Below are 19086 nucleotides of genomic sequence, written 5' to 3'. Positions count from 1 at the left end.
AACACAGTGACAGTGTCAAATCGTGGCAGCGGCTCTGTTCCATTGAAGCGGCTCGTACAATCGTGTCAGCATCAGGCCGGCGGCCGGATGGAATGCGGCCATTGCTGCTGTTTATTCGAAGTCATCGTGAGATTTTTTTCTTTTTTTTTTTTTTTTGGAACAGGTCATCAGTGTTACAGAAGAAGTAAAGTCTGTTACACAAGAAGTAAAGTCATTCTGAGTCTTGTACTGTGAGCCCAGGCCTTTCTTCTCATGCTGGTTTTATTTTGCCAGGTTTCTACTCCCTGCTTTTCTTCTCATGACTGCCGGCTTGAAAGGACTCATGCCGGCATTGGTCATAATGTCAGCACAATATAAAAGAAGAGCAAATTGACCAAATCTTTTTTTGTTTTGTTTTTTGTAAATGTTGTTGAAATCATGTGAATGTAAACGTAATGACTACTGGAAGTAAAAATGAACAACTGCGGCCATGTGGTTGCACAATTGTGCATAGCTGAGGATTTGGCCACCATTTAAAGTGCCTCTGATTGACCCCAGATAAAGTTCCGATGTTCTTGTAGGCTTTTCCGGACATTTTTTTTTTTTTTGCTTTCTAGCAAAAACCCAAAGTATTTGTGCTCGTGCTGACTGACGTTCGAACTGTTCATATTTCCCTCCACCTTGACTAAGGCCTAAGGCATGATGCTGCTGGTTACTGCTCAATCTGCTGCAAATTGACAGCCACACCACTAGAGGACAGCAAAGAGACCGCAGTGACATGAGGGTCAAGCTTTAAAGAATGACGTGAATGTAATCAGTGTTTAGCCAAAGTTGACTTTTTTTGAGGGGGGGGGGCGTCTTAAACATGTTTCTGTTTGTGTGTTCCTTGCGCACTCTCTCGCTCCCCCTTTGTGTCCCCTAATGCTGTCGGCACACAACCTTCCTCCTTGTGCTGACCTCCGCCCGCCTTTGTTGGGAAACAAAGAATGCTCAGGCATCTGTTTTCAGTAGAAATAAAAGACGCAGGGGAGGGAGTGTCTGGATGACTGCTATGAAGTCGAGCCGGACCGACCTGATGGGTGAGAATCCAAATGAAAGCGACAAAACAAGCCGAGCTTATTTTAAACGTTGCAACAAAAGGACATCCCTCTGTTGTGCTTCTTGAGGCCTTTGCGCCACCCCCCGTAGACATTTGCACCACTTTTCAAGGAGGAGCTGGTATTTCCTGTACATCCTGCTCCGCCGAGCACTTGCCGGTCCCTCCTCCGTCTCGTTTCCGCCGCTTCTCACGAGCGGCATTATGGGCCTGGCGGCTCACCGGGATGACTAAACCTCACCGCCAATCGCAGCGAGGTCCTGTATAATGCATAAGGACCTGACTTGAGATAACAGCGCCATTAGTGCTGATAAATAAGTCAAGAGCCCCGACTTTGTGCTGCAACGGAAATGAGGCTCTCAGTTCAACCCCCGTGGGACAAATCGCTTGTATAACAACACTTTTCATGTTTAAATCTATGCTCTCGCATTTTGACAGATTCCAAAACCAGAAGGAATGCAGCTTCAGCCACGTCTCAGACTGGCGTCGTAGATTTTGAAAGCCGTGTCCACATTGATTCGCAGTAGCCATCTGCTCTAATTTACGTTACTGCTAAAATGCATCCATTTTTGTATCGCGTTGTCCTCATTCATGTCACGTGCGACAGGTTACACCCTGGATTGGTCGGCAGCCAATTACAGGGTATGTACAGACAAAAAAAAAAAATCATTAACAGGCACAGTCACACCTCTGAACAATTTAGAGTCTTCAGTGAACCTCCATGCATCCATTTTCTCTTTGTGCTTGTCCTCATAAAAGACCCTGTAGAGTGTGGTCACAGATTTATTTCTACACCATTGTACATGTTTGAAGATAATTGCCGGAAACCTGTAAAGACTGAGCACTAGTTACTACTCAGTTGAGGAGATATAGCATTAGTTATTATTTTTTCATCATTTCCGATTGTTGGGGGGGCGTGGCTAAAACGGTGCCAAGAGATGCACTTTGGACTGGAGTGAGGCATGATTTGCCCCTTGCACATTATGTAACAACTTGAGCGTCTTAGTTGCCATCAACAGTTAGCTAGCTATGCCTTCACTCCTAAAATGGGTCTTCCTTTCAAATTGTCAACCGGCGTGGCTGCAGAAGAGCGCCTTGTTGTGGGCCGTGAGTGTGCGCATGTCATGTCAGGAACGAGGAGGTGGGGAATTTTTTTTTTTTTTTAAAGAGGACACCAGATTTGGAGAAGCAAGCTATTCCCCATCTGCGGCCTTATTTATGGTAAACAAGGGTATTTTGCACTTAGGTACATTTAAGTGTCTGTACTTTTTTTTTTGTTACACAAATAAATAAACGAGTCAAATCTGTACCTGTATTTTTATCAGTCTTTTTACAAAAGTACTAAGGGTACGAGTACTTTTGTCACCTCCTGGGCAATGAAATGGTTAAGCCTGACTTTGCATGCAGAGTGCAGGCCAGCCCCCCTCACCACGTCCCTCCTCCCTCCCTGCACTGTGGTGTGTTTTCAGGAGAGGTGCAGGGGGGGCCTCGCAGCCTTTGCACACCACTGCATGACACTCATATAAACAGAGGAGTTTGGAATTCATTTTTTACGTCAAATCGGACCTGGACAGAAGATATTTTTGCACACTTTTAGTGTTTTTCCTCCATCGACGGGCCGGGACATACCAAGAGGCGGAGGCTCATTTTGCTCTTCTTTCCTCCTCCTCCTCCTCCTCCTCCTCAAGTTGGGAGCCTGACACTGCCATGTCATGAAGGTAAGAGAGCGAGGAGGGAAGAGGAAAAGAATATTTATTGTATGAGTATGTCTTCAATCCTGTTGTTTTTTTAATCGAAATCACTGAAGCTGAGTCACGGTGAGAGAGTTCACCTCGTCCCGTTCGACGCAACGTCGCGGGAAAATTCGACATGTACAGGACAATTTCAACTCAAATATGCTTTTTAAATTGTACTCTTATTGTATTTTCACGTTCAATTCGCCCATTAAGACTTACATTACGTGTAGTTAGGCGCCAGGTTGTGTTGGTGACAAAAAAAGTGTGTAAAGTAAAATTCACAGCAGACTTATCTTAACTCGAATCAGTATCATTGAAACTTTGTTAAAGAGGAGATTTGTGTTTAAAAAAAACAAAAACAAACTAATTGTTTACATTTCGTTTTGTCGTTGGTAAAGTAACAGGAAGTGCACCACCTGAGTCACCATGACGTCACATACGTCAGCCCCTCATTTTAAGGTGACTTTTTTAAATCGCGCTATTAGTTATTTTTGTTCATTATTTCCCTCGCCATTTTTCTCATGAGGATGGGTAGAATACACGACTTAAGGAAATTGACAGTGCCTTACCATTCACCTGTGCGGAGCCAATTGTACCTATTAAAAGGACAGAAAATGTTACCTTATTCAGAAATAAGTACAATTTCACTTAGTTGAGTGGGCTGTCGACAAAAGTGGGGAACCCCCCCCCCCAGCATCATGTAAATGTCTTTTTTGTTACCACTTGTTTTGTCAAACGGCAACCTACTTCCTTCTTTGATCGAGGATGACGTCATATGCCAGGAACGGACGGGAAGGTGCCATTTTAAATTCGTGTTGGAATGTACCACTTAACGGCCACAGTGTCTCAGACTTTGGAAAATGGACAAATTGAGTAATCTGCTCCATTCCACAGACAGCATAATCAATCATCATCGGGGTATTCTCTGTGGTTTTACAATTTTTACATGGCGTGCAGTGTAATTTTTGATTGATGATTAATACCTACTATAGTGGACAGCCTAAACATGTTGGTGATGATGCTCACTTTGACACTATAACAATTCTGTTTATTATTGTTAGTTTGAAGTACATTGAATATCGATGGACGTATTTATTACTTACCACCTTTCAACTACATGTGTCAAACAAAACCGAGCATTATCTTGGATCAAGGCCGACGTTTTACAATTCAAGACTTGTCATTAACTCGTGCAGGTGTACCTAATGTGGTGGCCCTTGAGAGTATCTCATTTGGAATGTTATCAGTTCATCCACCCTGCAGACAGTATTGATCAGTCCAAAGTGCAGTCTAACGTAATGAATCGAGGAGTAACGTATGCAACTTTTCAAAGCAGCTTCCCTAAATCCTGTTCGATTCGTATTTATTTCCCAGGAATGGAAAGTGTGTTTAACAGAGTCTACTTGGAAACAAAACAATGCATTGTGTTTTGCACCGTAATCACTTTGCATTGTCTTATAGAAAGATGAGCCGAGGTGTCGAGTTCCGTGGCCCATTGTAATTTTGCCTCCCCTCTGAACACCTGAAAGTGTTGTGTTGGGTGAGTCCCCACTGTTCCTTCTAAATTTGGATTCATTTTGGATCATTTTATGCGTCCAGGACAATTAGCGGTTAGCACATGTGTCTCACGGTTCTAAGCCTTGGAATCCCTGCCGCATGCCGGTTGCCAATCCCTGGTCTAAATTGTCCATAAGTGTCCAATGTCCATCGAGGCAATTGCATATTTTCTTTCATTTTCACTTCCTGTTCATCTGCACCTTGCGTATGCAAATGTCTGCCCCAATACTTTTTGCCCAAGCGATCCGAAACGTCTCATGCATTGTCTTCCTTCTCCACAGGAACAAACGTGGATATAAAGACAAGGTTGGATTTTGCTTATCTTTTTTTCTGACCTGCTGCCTCAAGCGCCCCCATCCTTTTTTTTTTTTTTCTTTCCCTGGAGCACTAAACGCCACCGCCACCATGCAGACCTCCTCGCTGCGCCGGCAGATGAAAAATGTGGTCAACAACTACACGGAGGCCGAGATCAAGGTGCGCGAGGCCACCTCCAACGACCCGTGGGGCGCCTCTAGCACACTGATGGCCGAGATCGCTGACTTGACCTACAACATGGTGGCGTTCACCGAGGTCATGGGTATGATCTGGAGGCGGCTCAACGACCACGGCAAGAACTGGCGGCACGTTTACAAGGCGCTCACCCTGCTGGACTACCTGATCAAGGCAGGCTCGGTCCGCGTGGCGCAGGAGTGCCGGGATAATATCTACTCCATCCAGACCCTCAAGGACTTCCAGTACATAGACCGCGACGGAGAGGACCAGGGCATCCATATCCGCGAGAAGGCCAAGAAACTGGTGGCTCTGCTGAAGGACCCGGAAAAGCTGAAGAAGGATAGGGCCCAGGCGCTGAAGACCAAGTCGCGCATGGTGAGGGTCTACGGCGAATATGGCGAGCTGCCTCCTCCATACCCGTCTGCCCACGCCAGCCACTACGGGATGTACGAGTCCAGAAGTTCGCCCTCTTCTCTACAATGTGAGTAGCGAGACGAACCATACCTCATAGCATGCCGTCAGACTTTTGGAAGCGATGAGTAATGCCTATACATACATACACACACATGCATTGCAAGATGCATGCTGCACACACACTGCTAAATACTACTACTCGTCGCTGTCATGTGAAAAACACTTATCTCCATTTTTTTTCATTTTCTTATTTTTACATGAATGGTGTTTCAGTGTAAAATGTGAGGGTGGCGACTACAAGTGGACAAACAGAATTGAAGTCTGACAAAACGCAGGTACAGGTCTTTGAACAGGGGCGTGTACATGTATTTCCTTTCCGTTTTGTCATGGAAATTTACGCATACCAAATTACAGGTCACGCGCTAAAAAAACAAAAACAAACCTAGTAGGCCTATACAACCTTTTCCCTTTCTGTTTTAAGTTAGTTTTGTGATTTTGCTCTTCTCCGACTGTCGGACTTCAGCATTCCTGTCGTTCCCCCGAGTACGGCCACATCAGCTGATCTGTAGCTACAAAAGAGAAAAAGTCACAAGGCCCCCACCGCTTGTGTGTTCATGCGTCCAAAACCAAGCAAACCGGTACAAGCGTCACACATACTGCCGCTTAAAAGACACGACGGCTCCACGAACCTTAATTACATTTCAACGTTTCCTGTAGGAAATATTGGGAGGAATCCTTTTCAGAGTTGCGCTGCTGTCACGACCAAACTGTATGGACAAGTTTTGTAACATCATTAACAGCTCTACAACTGTAAAACTAAATAAATAAATGATCAAATATGAATATGGTAAAACCCGGGATGGGTGTAGTAATCGATAAATTGATTAAGAATTGTGTAAGTTGTACGGAATGGATTGTTGTTATTGTCTTCAATACAACACGGCTATGCTAGCTGGAGTTCAGAGCTATGAGAAAGACATTTCACACAAATAGAAACAATACAATAAGTCTTGTTTTTTACACATCTCATTGTTGTAAATATTAACCGCCAAACAAGTGTTAAAAGACATTAATCACTAATATACTGTAAATGTAAAACAGAGTGCACACCAGCTAGTCTGTAGCCACTTAGCTGGCTAGCAGATTGCTGTCATATGTTGACATGTTACCATTTCTGAGTCATTTTTGTGGAATATTTGGGGGGAAATATGTGACTATTTACCATCTTCGCTGAAAAGCAAACAAGCAGTCATGCCCTTTGGGCCTCGACGTGGTCTGTGTGCTTCTTCCTGAAAATGTGTGAAAAGTTAGCAGATGGCCAACAGTGGTGGCTTCATGCTGCCATCACAGGCACATTTGCAGATGCTATCTAACTGTTTTACTGCCTTCAGTTTCTGTAAAGTCTTTTTTTTTTTTTCTCTCTCTCTCTCTCTCTCTCTCTCTCTCTCTTTCGAGTACATATGCCCCCAAACCTCCAAGCCCAGCCCCAATGTGCATTCTCTGCATATTTGGTCAGGAAGGTGTGCCATTGGAAACATGTGGCCACTTCCCAGCTTCAGACAGCTGCCACGTGGGTCTGGGCTTCAGCAGGAGCAGCGCAAGACATCCGCGTATTAAAGTTGTGTCTCGGTCCTGAGGAAAAGATCGCACTTGACTTGGGGTGTGGGCTTTAACAACGAATAATGAATCAATCATCTGATGACATGCTTTAGTGTTTCCTAAATATGAAACTACTGCTAGGCGTCCACGGTTGTGCAAAGCCACCCTGAGGATTTGCGTTATTTCGATGGGCCGCGTTCCAATTCCCCATCCAGCTCCCGAGTTCTCCCCCTGAACTCTCCGCACAGGCGCAGCGTTGTTCTCATTGCGCGAGCCAACCGAGTGGCAAGCAACGGCAACAAAGACCCCAAACAAGGAGCGCCGGCAGATCAATTAACATTCAGCGCCAGTACCAGCGCCTTTCTGACCCGAGAACGTAGCCAAAGTGTTTTGTTTGCGTCCGTGTTGGCTCCTTCTGTCAATGTTTTTGCTACTTCCCGAAACACTCAGTCCCCTCTCCTCTCCTCTCCTCTCCTCTCCTCTCCTCTCCTCTCCTCTCCTTCCTCCAGCCTCCTCTTCGTCGCCTCAGCTCGCGCCGGACTTGGAGCAAGCTCGGCCCACCACCACGGGGGAGGAGGAGCTCCAGCTGCAGCTGGCCCTGGCCATGAGCCGGGAGGAGAGCGAAAAGGTACGCCGTTCCGCACGTATACACAAGTGCGTCTGAGCAAAAGTCGGACGCGAGTGAAACAGTCAACAGTAGGAAATATGCACGCGTTCCAAACCACCAGTCCACCATGTTGATGATCTTCCTGCATCTTTACAGCATTGTGCAAGTTGTTGTCCAGTTCTGTGCTGCCTGTGTTGTGTTTCGTTTGAAATGATATCAGTAATATTTGGTACGGCTGCACAATTAATCAAATTCTTATTGTGATCACAATTTGGGCTATCATGATTAAAATAACCTGATAGTTGGTGATCTTTACATTTCAAATGTGTGTCGGCAGATTCATCAAATGCTACAACAAACGCAAATTCACAACACCATGACAAGGGTAATGGCAAGGCTTTAATATGGTCACCAGGGTAACGCTTGATCATGCGCCACAGGACAAATGTAAAGTGCATGGATGATACGAGCAGTGCAAAAACTGGGCTATTTTGTAGAGACGACACATTTTTATGTAACGCGCCATCGTAACACGGCACCACAGAACAAATCTGAAGTCATCGACTAACTCCCCATAATGCTAAATGAAGAGCCGCATATTGTGCAGGGCGGGCTGCATGCGTGCGAATCATTTTGCCGTCAATCCATTTCTGAAGCGGGTCCCCTGCTATTGTCTGTGAAATGCTCTGTTACAATAACTAACCAATATATTCAAGTTCCACTTGGGTGACCGTGTTTGGTCCGGAAAAAAGAGGACGTCTGGCAGTTGTTTGAACTGTTTGTTGTTGTTTTTTTTCAAAGTAGCATTGGTTGCGTTGCGTGTGCTCTCATGATGTCACGGTGATAAGTATCCCTATAATGTGTGTGTGCATTTTGTAAAGACAACGATGGCCAAAAAGTACCGTCTTGACCCACCCGCCAGATGACATTGCGCACGCCCGTGTCCGAGGGAATCATTGAGCCCCGCTTATATGCCCGCCGCCATTTCCCTGAGAGCAGAACATTTCTGTCTCTGACTCAGCCTGTAATGGCACTCGGATCCATCGGTGTGAGCCTGGCCAACAGGAAGCACGTATTTATCGATCCACGCCCAGGCGCCTGACACGCCGCTTGCCCTCGTCTTCACGGTGAACTTACTCGAAGGATGCCGCCTGAAAAGAAATCATCTTAGCGCCTCAAATGCGCGGCTGGCCCGGCTCAGGTTGTACCTGGCGTTCTTGCTGCTAATCCTTGCTCCCCTTGACCCTAGCCTACTACAACCACGGTGGTGCTCGATGAAAAGACCGCAATGCAGATCGCCGTGAGCCTCAGCAAAGACGCTAAGAAGGTACCGCTTCGCTGGTTCCAGGGACAAGGAGGAAACTGCATTTTCCTCTCTCTTTCCTCCTCTTAGCAGCTTTCCTACACGACATGGACAATGGTATTGAGACGTGGTCGCCAATGAGGGTTCTTGCTAAACGCTTCCACTTTTGTGGCAACACTCCATAAACGTGTCGGAAGTCTTCCCAGAAACGTGGAAGCTGTCCTAGCTGCAGGTGTCCCAATACATTTGTCCATCTCGTGTATTTGGGTCACGTCGGATAACTTTGTTGCCCCGGGTCATTAGTTAACAAAGCGGTCAATCTTCTCTTCTCAACGGTGTGAGGTGAAGCACTCGTGGTGTCACCGGGTGACAACAAACAATGGGAGAGTTATTGTGTTTATTGTTCTTGCTTTTGACCCTCTGGCAGTCGGTCAAGCGGACAACCGCCACGCTGGACATGGATGAGGACTCGCAGCTCAAGTTAGCGATGAACATGAGCAAGGAAGCGCACCAACAGGTAGGCCGGGCAAGGAAATCACCTTTCAAAACAGCAGGGCGTGCCTGAGAGATGTTTCGAATTATAAACCATACTTTTGGGGGGACTTAGAATAACACATTGTGTCAAATCAATTGGAGGCCATGTAAAAGGAAAAAAAAATCAAATCATCAATGAGCGGTGATGAGCCTAAGGCGTCCGAGTGTGTGTATGTGTTGACAGGAGCAACTCGGTCGCCAAGGAGACGAGTCAATGCTCAAGAAAGCTTTGGAGGAGAGCAAACGCGAGATGTCGTCTAAAGGCGGGGTATGAAACTTTGGGGTATGGAATACCCTATTTGGGGGGGTGGGGGTCTTGCGGAGGGGATCATATGTTAGTACAGAGAAAAACTTTATAGGGGTTTGATTTGCTATTTACACTTACACGCTCAAAGTGTACAAGCTACTTAGCGATGTGTTTTTTTATTTGTTTTCCCATGTCGGCAGACTGCCTTCATGGACCTGGTGGATGTTTTTGCCGTGCCCAAAGACCCTCCGCTGAGTGAAAATGTGTGGCATAAAAGCCCCTTCCAAGCGTCCGCTCGTGTGGGGGGCAAAGACCCCTGGGACCCCTTGGGTGAGTGTCTGAGCATTACGCGCTGAAAGGGTTGCCTCGAATCAAACGATCGGAGTGCTCGAATCGCACATCCAATCGGAAATATAGAAATGGGAACAAAATGTGCTGCGACTAGCAGCACATACTGTATTTTTACCTTTCGTATCCTGAAATTTCTTTCGTAACAAGAGGCAATATTTTCCCGTTGAGGCGTTTGGTAACAATTTCGACATTTTCGTATGAAGAGACGTTTGTAAGTAGCGGTACCACTGTACTGTCACCGCAAATTAATAAAGACTTGTGATATTTAAAGGCGACCATGTTATGCATGAGGGGGGGGTTCCACTCTGTGTGGGCCGAAATGTGTTAAAAATGTGCTCCTGCTCTTAAAGACGGAAGCAGCGGCTCGTCAAGGGTGAATGATGCCGCCTGGATGGTACCGCCCACCTCCGACAGCCCGCCTCCGCCCTGGGAGCCCAGCCCGCCCCCAATCAACCCTTGGGACACCCCATCTAGTACAGCCTCCTCCAACCCATGGGGCGCAGGTGGGTATACATTTCACATTTTTAGCTCGTGTCAGATTGAGAATCATTCATAAATACGTCTTGGGCACCACACTCATTTATTGAAATGGCAAAATGCGCCATTTACATCAAAGTCTGCATTCACGCCCCCTCCGAGCAGCCAGAAAGTCTCCAAAAGAGCAAACCGCTGCGGTGACATCATCTTTGCATACTTTCAACGCTGAGGGGCTGTAAAGCTGCACGACTCCTGCAGAGTGAGGGAAGAGGCGGAGTTTCGCGACACTTCTCAGACAGTTGCTCATGAATGGATTTGATCTTAAGTTATTTTCATCGCTTGAAATTGGTTAATCACGCAGAAATAGAGAGAACGCAGGACAGCCGATATGTACCCTGTCAGTCAGTCAGCTGAGAAAACGGATGCGTGATTATGTTCCACAGTTTCAGGATCATCGGCAGCGGATCCCTTCACAACACCCAAAAAGTCGCCTCTCCGAGCTGTGAGCCCGTCAGGTAATGGCCGCGCTCTACGACCTTGTCCCGATGCTTTCTTCGCCCGCTGCCAAACGAATCCGACTCTTCCCGTAGATGGCGATCTGTTCGACGAGGCCATGGACGGAGGTCAGCTCAACGGGCAGAGGGAGGGAAGCCCCGAGATGTTTGACATGTACCGGCTCGGGCGGAGCCTGGCCGAGGCCGAGGCCTCGCACAAGCCTCGCACGCTGCACACCCCCGAGTCGTTCCTCGGCCCCGCGGCCGCTTCTCTGGTCGACCTGGACGCGCTGATCCCGGCTAACTCCCAAGCCAGTATGAACCCTTTCCTATCAGGTAACTGCTCATTTTGTTGAGTTTGAATGCTTTGCATATTTGGCTTGAGAATCGCTCTTAGCTTAGTCAGTTGTCTCCTCCAAGTGTGATCTAGCTCCTTATCTTGGGCACAACATTTTTATGCTGAGTCTCCATTTTAAAAAAGCTGTCTTTCAATGGTAACAAGGGAAAGATCTTGTGAGAACTTCATTTGAACTATTGACAAAGTCTGGGGCGGAAGTGGAGGCATTTAGTTGAAAGAGGCATTTATTTGCTGCTGTTTTGGTTTGCAACAGTGTTCAAATAGGCTCAGCTTCATTCATTTATTTCTGCGAGTCAACTCATTAGTTGTGTATTTTTTCCCTGAGGGGATAGGAAAGGCACCTAATTGAGGGAGGTATTTATGTCTTGTTGTTTTGGTGAGCAACCGAGGTCGGATGGGCTCAGCGGTCAACTCTGTGTGCGTGAAGTCACAAGCCGTTTTTTTTTCCCTACGCTGAGGGGATAAGAGAGGCATTTGTTTGAGGGAGGTGTTTGTTTGCTGTTTGATGAGCAACAAGGTTCAAATGGCTGTTAACTATGTAATACTTGCATGCAAAGTCAAAAGTTTTATTTTGCCATTTGGAGACCAGAGGCACATATTTGAGGGAGATATTTGTTTGCTGCTGTTTTGGTGACCAACAAGGTTGAAATGAGCTGAGATATTAATTAACTCTTTAATGTCTGTGTGTGAAGTCTTGCTGTTTGTTTCATGAGAGAAAATGGGAGGCATATATTTGCTGCTGTTTTGGTTGGCAACAGAATCAAGTCAAATGGTTTCCAAAGTGAAAAGTTTCAACAATTTTGCCTTTCCTTTTTAGGTGCGGGTCCTCCGACCACCGTCAACCCATTTGATCCGGAGCCGGTGAGACGCACGCTGGGTCAAATGGGCTCGGGCTCGGGCACACTGCAGCCTTCCCTTCCCTACAGCGCCTCCCTGCCTCTGCCCGGCAGCCAGCAGCCGGCCAGCCTCCCGTCGTCCTTCACCCACACCGGCCTGGAGCTGCCCCAGCCTCTGTTGCCCCTCTCCACGGACGGCGCCCTGGCATCGCAGCCCACGCTGAACAATCAGAACCCTTTCCTATGAGGAACCGTTGCCAACTAATTACAAAAAGGGAAATTGAACTGCAGCCCGAAGGAATCAAGTGAAACAGCCCCCCCCCGCGCTTTTTTGTACAGTGTGGCGTAATAAGCTAATGGATTCAGTATCAGGTTCCAAATGATTTATCATGTCAAACCTTTTTTCGGGCTATTGCTAATTGGCTAACGTGACGACTACAACAAAAACACAGTGCAAGTTGTCGTCGTTGCACTTTGGCCTTTATTTCCACTCAAATGTGTTCTGCTGCCTTTGTGTAGTCAACAATCCTGTCGCACACTCAGCTGTTTGTGTCACCACCTGCTGCTGCTGCTGCTGCTGCTTTTCTACATGCCGGACTTACGCAGCACTGTTACAAAAGCATCCGTGGGTTTTACAACTAGAAGGTAAGGTAGTTTGGCTGCGCTGAAAGTGTTTCGGGTTTTATGCTCACTGTAATCAGCGCGCCATTCGGAGTGTAACGGAAGCACTCCGTCAATTGCTTCTACTTGTGTTTGGTCCTTAATATAAATAGCCATATTTCCTCAAATAGTGGCCCCCTCAAAAATAGACACCTTGCCCCCAATAATCAATTAGAAAAATAAACACCTTCTTCAAATTAAATGCCTCGCTTTTCCCTTTCCCTGGTAAGTATCTCAGTTTGCAGCCGCTTTCATTAACGGCCGGGCTCATTTTAAACTCCAGCTGCAGTTTTGTTAAAACATATCCGAGTGTCCTGTCCAACTCATTTTCAGGCTACCCGAATTCAAGTGTGGAGACTTTATCCAATGTTGTAAACTCCACTTCTCATTCACTCATCGTAAATGTTACCATTGTTGACCATCACGTCAAAGCCTCCCCCATCTCGAGTTGACGTTCACTGTACGCCTCCTGCAGGATGATCATAAACATACATCACATCGCGGTCAATAAGGCACATTTTGTACTTGAGAAAAATCTCACAGCCAAACAAAAATGTCAAAGTGGATACACAGCTCATGTGCCTTCTGCCATCCAGAGAAAGTGACAGCCATTTTTTTTCTGGCTGTCACTACATGTCACTGCTGGCATAGATTGTAGTCAGTAATCATTTTCAGACCAATTAAAACAAACAAAAAGGAATGAATAAACAATTACTGCACGTCAAACAACCGCTTGCCCTTCATCTTAAATAAGAGTGCATTGGCTCCATATTCTTCACGATCCAAATGAAATCTCACTGTCGCATGAATTGTCACAATGACTAAATGTCACTTGACGGCGACGGATTCCAGCCACGCCAACACCTCGCGCAGTCCCGTTCCGGAACGGGCGCTCGCTTCCAGCGTGGTGATGGACTGAGGAGCGCAGGCCACCATGTCATCCAATCGGAACAGGGAGCAGATCTCCACCGGGCTCATGGTGCAAGGCATGTCCCTGGAAGGGAAACAACGTGAGAAGTGCGCAGCGGCCAGGTCCCATAAAAAGCGCTACTTTGATCCAAGTTATTATTGTGTGTGTACAGCATAACAGATGTGTCTCTTTACCGCTTGTTAAAGATTATAAGCACAGAAGCGTCTCGCAGTGGCTCAGCTGAAAGCACCGACAGCAGCTGGATGCACGATGCCGACACTTGAGCGATGTTGGACGAGTCCACCACGAACTAAAGACACCAAAACAAAAATCGTGAAATATTAATACGTTTGTTCTGGAGTGTGTTTTGAGTTTCAGTATGTGGAAGCAGCACTTACTATGACCGCTGAGCAGTTGTCGAAGTAACTGGGCCATATTGGGCCCATGCAGCCTCCCAGCTCCCTCACCGTCAGCTTCTTTCGCCTCAGTGTCATGTCAGTCAGGTTGGTTCCCACCTGACGAGGTGACACACAGCCAATGAAATAAAAAGATTTTTAAGACTGTAAACTCAATGAAAAAATAAATATGAAAAATAATTCTAAAAAGAAATACATAGTAATACAGTAAATATTTATTTTGTACACTTCTTTGAATGTCATTACGCAGAATACTACACTAGGGGTATCATAAAAATATACCAAAACAATCAAATGAATACTTTGTATTTTAGTGCAACAACTGATAAATATATAGAAATATAATAAAATTCAATTTGACTCGTTTTTACATGTAAAGACAAAATACTGAATTTAAAAACTAAAAATAATCTATCTATAGCTATCTATGTAGAGCTCTCTCTCTAAACAAACATGCAAATGTACTGTAAAACATATTGTACATATACTGTACAAATATGCCTAGTTTTTAAATAAAAATAACTATCACACTTAAAAAACGTTAAATAAGTCTAATGGGTTTGTAAACGTAAATAAAATGAACACAAGCTAATTTACAGTTGGCAGAGTATGTGGAGGGCTATCCACTTCAGCAGCTCCGTGCAAACTGAGCTGTGGACGAAAGGTTAAGAAAGCAACAGCAGCAACGTTTCTGCCAACTTAGTCAAATACCAAATGAGCATTCCAGTTGGGTTAATAGAGTCCTCGTCATCTGTCGTATTTTTAACCGCAACTCGCAATGCTAATCATGCTATTCCGCCGTGCTACTGCTAAGACATGCGTGAAAACATAGTGTAGGTGTCCTCAATGAGCAGAAAGGATATTGAGGAGTCGTTTTAGGAGCAATGTTTTCCCCACGCCCGTCGCTCCGAGGAGCAAGCACACTTCATTACTGCTCATTGTAGGTTCAGGGGCCTCTTTGGCCATCAGAGTCCAGCAACGCAGCTTCACGAAGAAACCATGGTGACAGTCATGTGATCAATCAACTCGACCGTGATAGGAGCGAGCCCGTCTAGGTTTCCGGTTGTGATTGGTCAGCGAGATATAAATATTACGGAAAGTAGTAAAGGTCAAAACATGTTCACTTTGGAGTGCAACCTGAGTCAATTTGTAATTGGTTAACGTTGTGAAAAACACGTACCTCGTTGGACTGTAACAAATTCCGTCAATTTCGTCAAAGTACAACGCTTATAAAAATAGTTATAGCTCAATATAGGGCACTAACACATAACGCCTGGCTTCACGGGGACCCGATGGTGACGTCTTACGGCTAACTCGCCTGTGATAGGACAACGCGCCCGTGCGATTTAAGATTCCGATTGGTCAGTGTGAGGCAAATAGTACGGAAAGCAAAAATAACCAAAACAACTAACTTTTGTCACAACATAACCGCTTTTACCAAACGACGTAACAGTTCACCAAAGAGCCTATATATGACTTAAACGTATGAAACATATTAAAACTCTTGCAATATCGCTTTGCTCATCTGGTGTGATTTGCGGTAAATTAATTACCAGTGAACTGACGCAGCGACGTACTGTAATCCGTAGCAGCTACGTCACACAAGTTAGGTCGTTCGGTCAAAATAAACACGGCTGCAAGCTGTTGGTGTGTGCGTGTATCGTTGTTATCATTGCTACGGGCATTAGATTGCATCTAATCCTGGTTGAGCGATGGAAGCTAAACTAAAGAAAGAGTTGGGTACAGCCACGCTAAAGTCAGCCGGCCACTCAGGAGGTGGATGCATCAGTCAGGGCCAGAGTTACCACACGGACACTGGCAAAGTGTTTGTCAAGATAAACCACAAGAGCCAGGTAACCCTTCACTTGTTTTTCACCCCGCTCGTGCACTGTGTAACATTGCATGTCGCAAATCCTCCAGGCCAAACCAATGTTTGATGGGGAAATGGCCAGTTTGGAGGCCATCATCAAAACAGGAACAATTACAGTGCCCAAACCTGAGAAGGTGATCGAGTTAGACACTGGAGGCTGTGTGTTTGTGATGGAGCATTTGGACATGCGTGGTCTAAACAAGTGAGGCTTCAGTCACTCTGGATGCGTGGCCACCAATTCATCAAAGAGGAATTTTGAAACTACTTTATTGTTTTTGTTTTTTTACTTCTGTGCAGACATTCAAAGCAGCTCGGAGAGCAGCTGGCTGATCTTCACCTTCACAACAAGAGACAGCTTGAGAAAGTGAGCAAAGAGCAGCAGACAGTTGGTAATTGTTCGTCTTTAACTGCAAATATTGACAGAATATTCTACCTGACACCTGCTTGGGTGCGATAGTTAAAAACATTTTGTCACCTCAATTTTTTTTTTAACACAATTAATCATTTATTCATCCCGGCTCAAAGGTTGTGTTGTATGTTTTGTGTTTGCTCAGGGGAGTTTGTTTAATCTAATGCAGAGGGTTCTGGAAGATGTGTGCTTTGCAAAGGTCTTGACTGTCTGCTTTCTATTTGCTCAACTACAGAGGGTGGCAGAAATGTATTGTCCATCTTCAAAACTCATGTCAAAACACATGTTTATTCTTTGGCTTTCAACTCATCATGAGACTAGGCGTTATCTTACTGTTTTATTGTGTTTACTGTGTTTGTCATTTATTGTTTTAATTGTCTTTATATGTCAGATTTTTACTTTATGTACTTTGTATGCAGCCGTGCTTGTTTTTGAAGTGCTCTATATATTAAGTTGAGTTATTTGAAGCACGGCATTTAGTTGCCAAATACCTGTGTATGAGCTGATGACTTTCTGCTTACGCAGCTGCATCGAGTACTGGGTTGTTTATATCAAGGAAGGCCTTTATTTGCACACAAATTTGTTTTATGTACTGTTTGATCTTGATTGACTCTACTGCAGTTAGTACTGCATGTTCATTTGAAGCAGGGTGTTCATTTCTACAAATAACCGACGTATTGACTGGCTGGTTTCTATTTACTCAACTGAAAAGAGTCTTTGTTTGCTCCTGGTTTTAATTGAGGTGAGGCGTTTACCGGTACTTGTGGGGATGATCAACCTGGCGATTAATTGAGTGACAGTGTTTATTACAGTGGAGGCCACGATTTGAGGATATGCAGTGATGTGCGAGATGAATTTATGAATTCCTTTTGTGTAAATAGGAAAAGGGCAGTCTGAGGGGTCTTACGTGGACAAATATGGCTTCCCTACCATCACATGCTGTGGCTATATCCCACAGGTAAACACACACTGCACACCGAGCAGCATTGTGGCCTTGTAGATGTACGACATGTCTGCTGTAAAGCTGTCACATTGTTTCAATGATTTTTATTTGCCACTTGCAGGAAAATGAGTGGCAGGATGACTGGGTGACCTTTTACACTCGACAGAGGCTCGAGTGTCAGCTAAACATGCTGGAGAAGTCCAACGGGGACAGAGAGGTCCGAGAGCTTTGGGCTGCGCTGCAGGTACGCTACAATGCTAGGAGGGTACCGTGTGTTTATTCAAAGTGAGGTGTTTATTAAGCAAGGCATTTTATTTCCTATTCTTATATCACAAAAGCTTGTCTGCAGACGCCGTCCGTCTATGTACTCAAGTGAAGCGAGTACGCGCGCACGGGTAACCTGAAGTGCATCTTTTGACAGTTGAAGATCCCTCAGTTCTTCGGAGACGTGCAGGTGTTCCCCGCTCTCCTCCACGGGGACTTGTGGGGAGGCAACGTGGCAGAAACCAGCGAGGGCCCGGTGATCTTCGACCCCTCTTCTTTCTACGGCCATTCCGAACACGAGTTGGCAATTGCCGGCATGTTCGGAGGCTTCGACGACTCCTTTTACTCGGCCTACCACGAGAAAATTCCCAAGGCGCCCGGCTTTGCCCGGAGAAATCAGCTGTACCAACTTTTCAACTACCTGAATCACTGGAACCACTTTGGCGGGGGCTACAGAGGCTCGTCAATTAGCGTCATGAAGGACCTGCTCAAGTAATTGAGCTCAGCTAACCAAGTCTTAAATGCATGTGCGTAATATTTGAGTAAGGTGTTCAGACCAATAACTTTTACCGTTATAAAAGTTGCACAAAATCATTGCCATTTTTTTTAGGTGAGAATTGACATCAAATCGAACAATTCATTCACTATATTTTGACTGTTTTCATTTTAAGCAGACTGTATTCAAGATTTTGCATTTAGAAAATGAATCCTGCTCAGTTTATTTGAAGTCAGTCATGTCTTTGAGAGGAAGCCATTATTCGTGCAAATGTTTCCATATGAACTGTTTGCTGTCTATTTGTACTTAACTGCAGACCACCAGATGTTTATTTGTACGAATAATTGTGTATCCCCTGGCTGCTATTTACTAAACGGCAGAAAGCAACTGGCATGTATTTGAAGCAAGTAATGCGTTTTGCCATGTGCTTGTTTAATCAACTCCAAAGAGTACACGTGTTTATTTGAAGCAAGGCGTTTATTTCAGTGCTGTGCTGGAGTTCGTTATTTGTACAAATGCTTGCATGTTGATAAGCTATTTACTCAACTACAGAGTACCAGACATTTCTTTGAAGCAAGGCATTAATTTGAGAGATGTAGATGTAGGTTGGTGTGTATATACATGTGTATATACACATGTTACTGCGTATATTTACATAGGTTTGATCCTAAATGTTTGCCGTCAATGTTATACATTAATGGCCACATTATGCCGCCGTCCCTGTGTGACCTATGTCTTTGCTGCTGTAACAATGAAAATTTCCCCACTGTGGGATCAATAAAGGCATTCTTATCTTATCCTACTACTTTGCCATGTTCCTCTTGTTACTCAGGTTAAACATGAAATGAAATTAAAAACGTAACTCAATAAATGTGTCTGTGTGTATTTGTAATTGTTATGGCTGTGCTGGCTGATTGTCAGCAGCGATTGATCATGTTCTCGTGCAAAAGACACGCATCAAAGAACACGCGTAGCATCATGAAAGACTTTCGCCGCTCCCGTGTGTGATCACATAAACTTACGAGCATCTATGGAAAA

At 45.2% G+C, this 19086-nt stretch overlaps 3 protein-coding genes across 7 annotated transcripts; 2 read left to right on the top strand and 1 right to left on the bottom strand.

Annotated features, from left to right (window-relative positions):
- The first annotated feature begins 2505 nt into the window (after positions 1-2505).
- On the top strand, positions 2506-12942 carry epn3a (epsin 3a). Of its 5 annotated transcripts, none has more exons than XM_086055189.1 (12): positions 2506-2793; positions 4273-4351; positions 4650-5341; positions 7383-7501; positions 8730-8807; positions 9211-9300; positions 9502-9585; positions 9765-9894; positions 10266-10418; positions 10836-10907; positions 10983-11222; positions 12062-12942. In XM_086055189.1, exons 3-12 carry the CDS (start codon positions 4774-4776, stop codon positions 12325-12327), a joined length of 1800 nt encoding a protein of 599 aa, XP_085911315.1. In that variant the 5' UTR covers positions 2506-2793; positions 4273-4351; positions 4650-4773; the 3' UTR covers positions 12328-12942. The 5 variants fall into 5 exon arrangements, with proteins under 5 accessions (XP_085911315.1, XP_085911314.1, XP_085911317.1 ...); XM_086055190.1 differs by lacking the exon at positions 2506-2793 and adding an exon at positions 3584-3729; XM_086055188.1 differs by lacking the exon at positions 4273-4351.
- arl16 (ADP-ribosylation factor-like 16) lies at positions 12545-15127 on the bottom strand. Its single transcript, XM_086055208.1, has 5 exons — positions 14930-15127; positions 14664-14719; positions 14049-14165; positions 13845-13960; positions 12545-13734 (listed from the first exon to the last, which is right to left on the bottom strand). Exons 1-5 carry the CDS (start codon positions 15030-15032, stop codon positions 13569-13571), a joined length of 558 nt encoding a protein of 185 aa, XP_085911334.1. The 5' UTR covers positions 15033-15127; the 3' UTR covers positions 12545-13568.
- Positions 15128-15288: 161 nt separating this feature from the next.
- fn3krp (fructosamine 3 kinase related protein) lies at positions 15289-18850 on the top strand. Its single transcript, XM_086055200.1, has 6 exons — positions 15289-15919; positions 15987-16138; positions 16234-16325; positions 17227-17303; positions 17410-17532; positions 17710-18850. Exons 1-6 carry the CDS (start codon positions 15779-15781, stop codon positions 18046-18048), a joined length of 924 nt encoding a protein of 307 aa, XP_085911326.1. The 5' UTR covers positions 15289-15778; the 3' UTR covers positions 18049-18850.
- Positions 18851-19086: the final 236 nt, after the last annotated feature.

This window comes from Filicampus tigris, chromosome 16 (assembly GCF_054856515.1).
Source record: "Filicampus tigris isolate MCC_2025a chromosome 16, RoL_Ftig_1.0, whole genome shotgun sequence".
Taxonomy (NCBI): domain Eukaryota; kingdom Metazoa; phylum Chordata; class Actinopteri; order Syngnathiformes; family Syngnathidae; genus Filicampus; species Filicampus tigris.
Note: the sequence above shows the minus strand (reverse complement) of the source record. Positions and strands in the feature narration are given on the sequence as shown.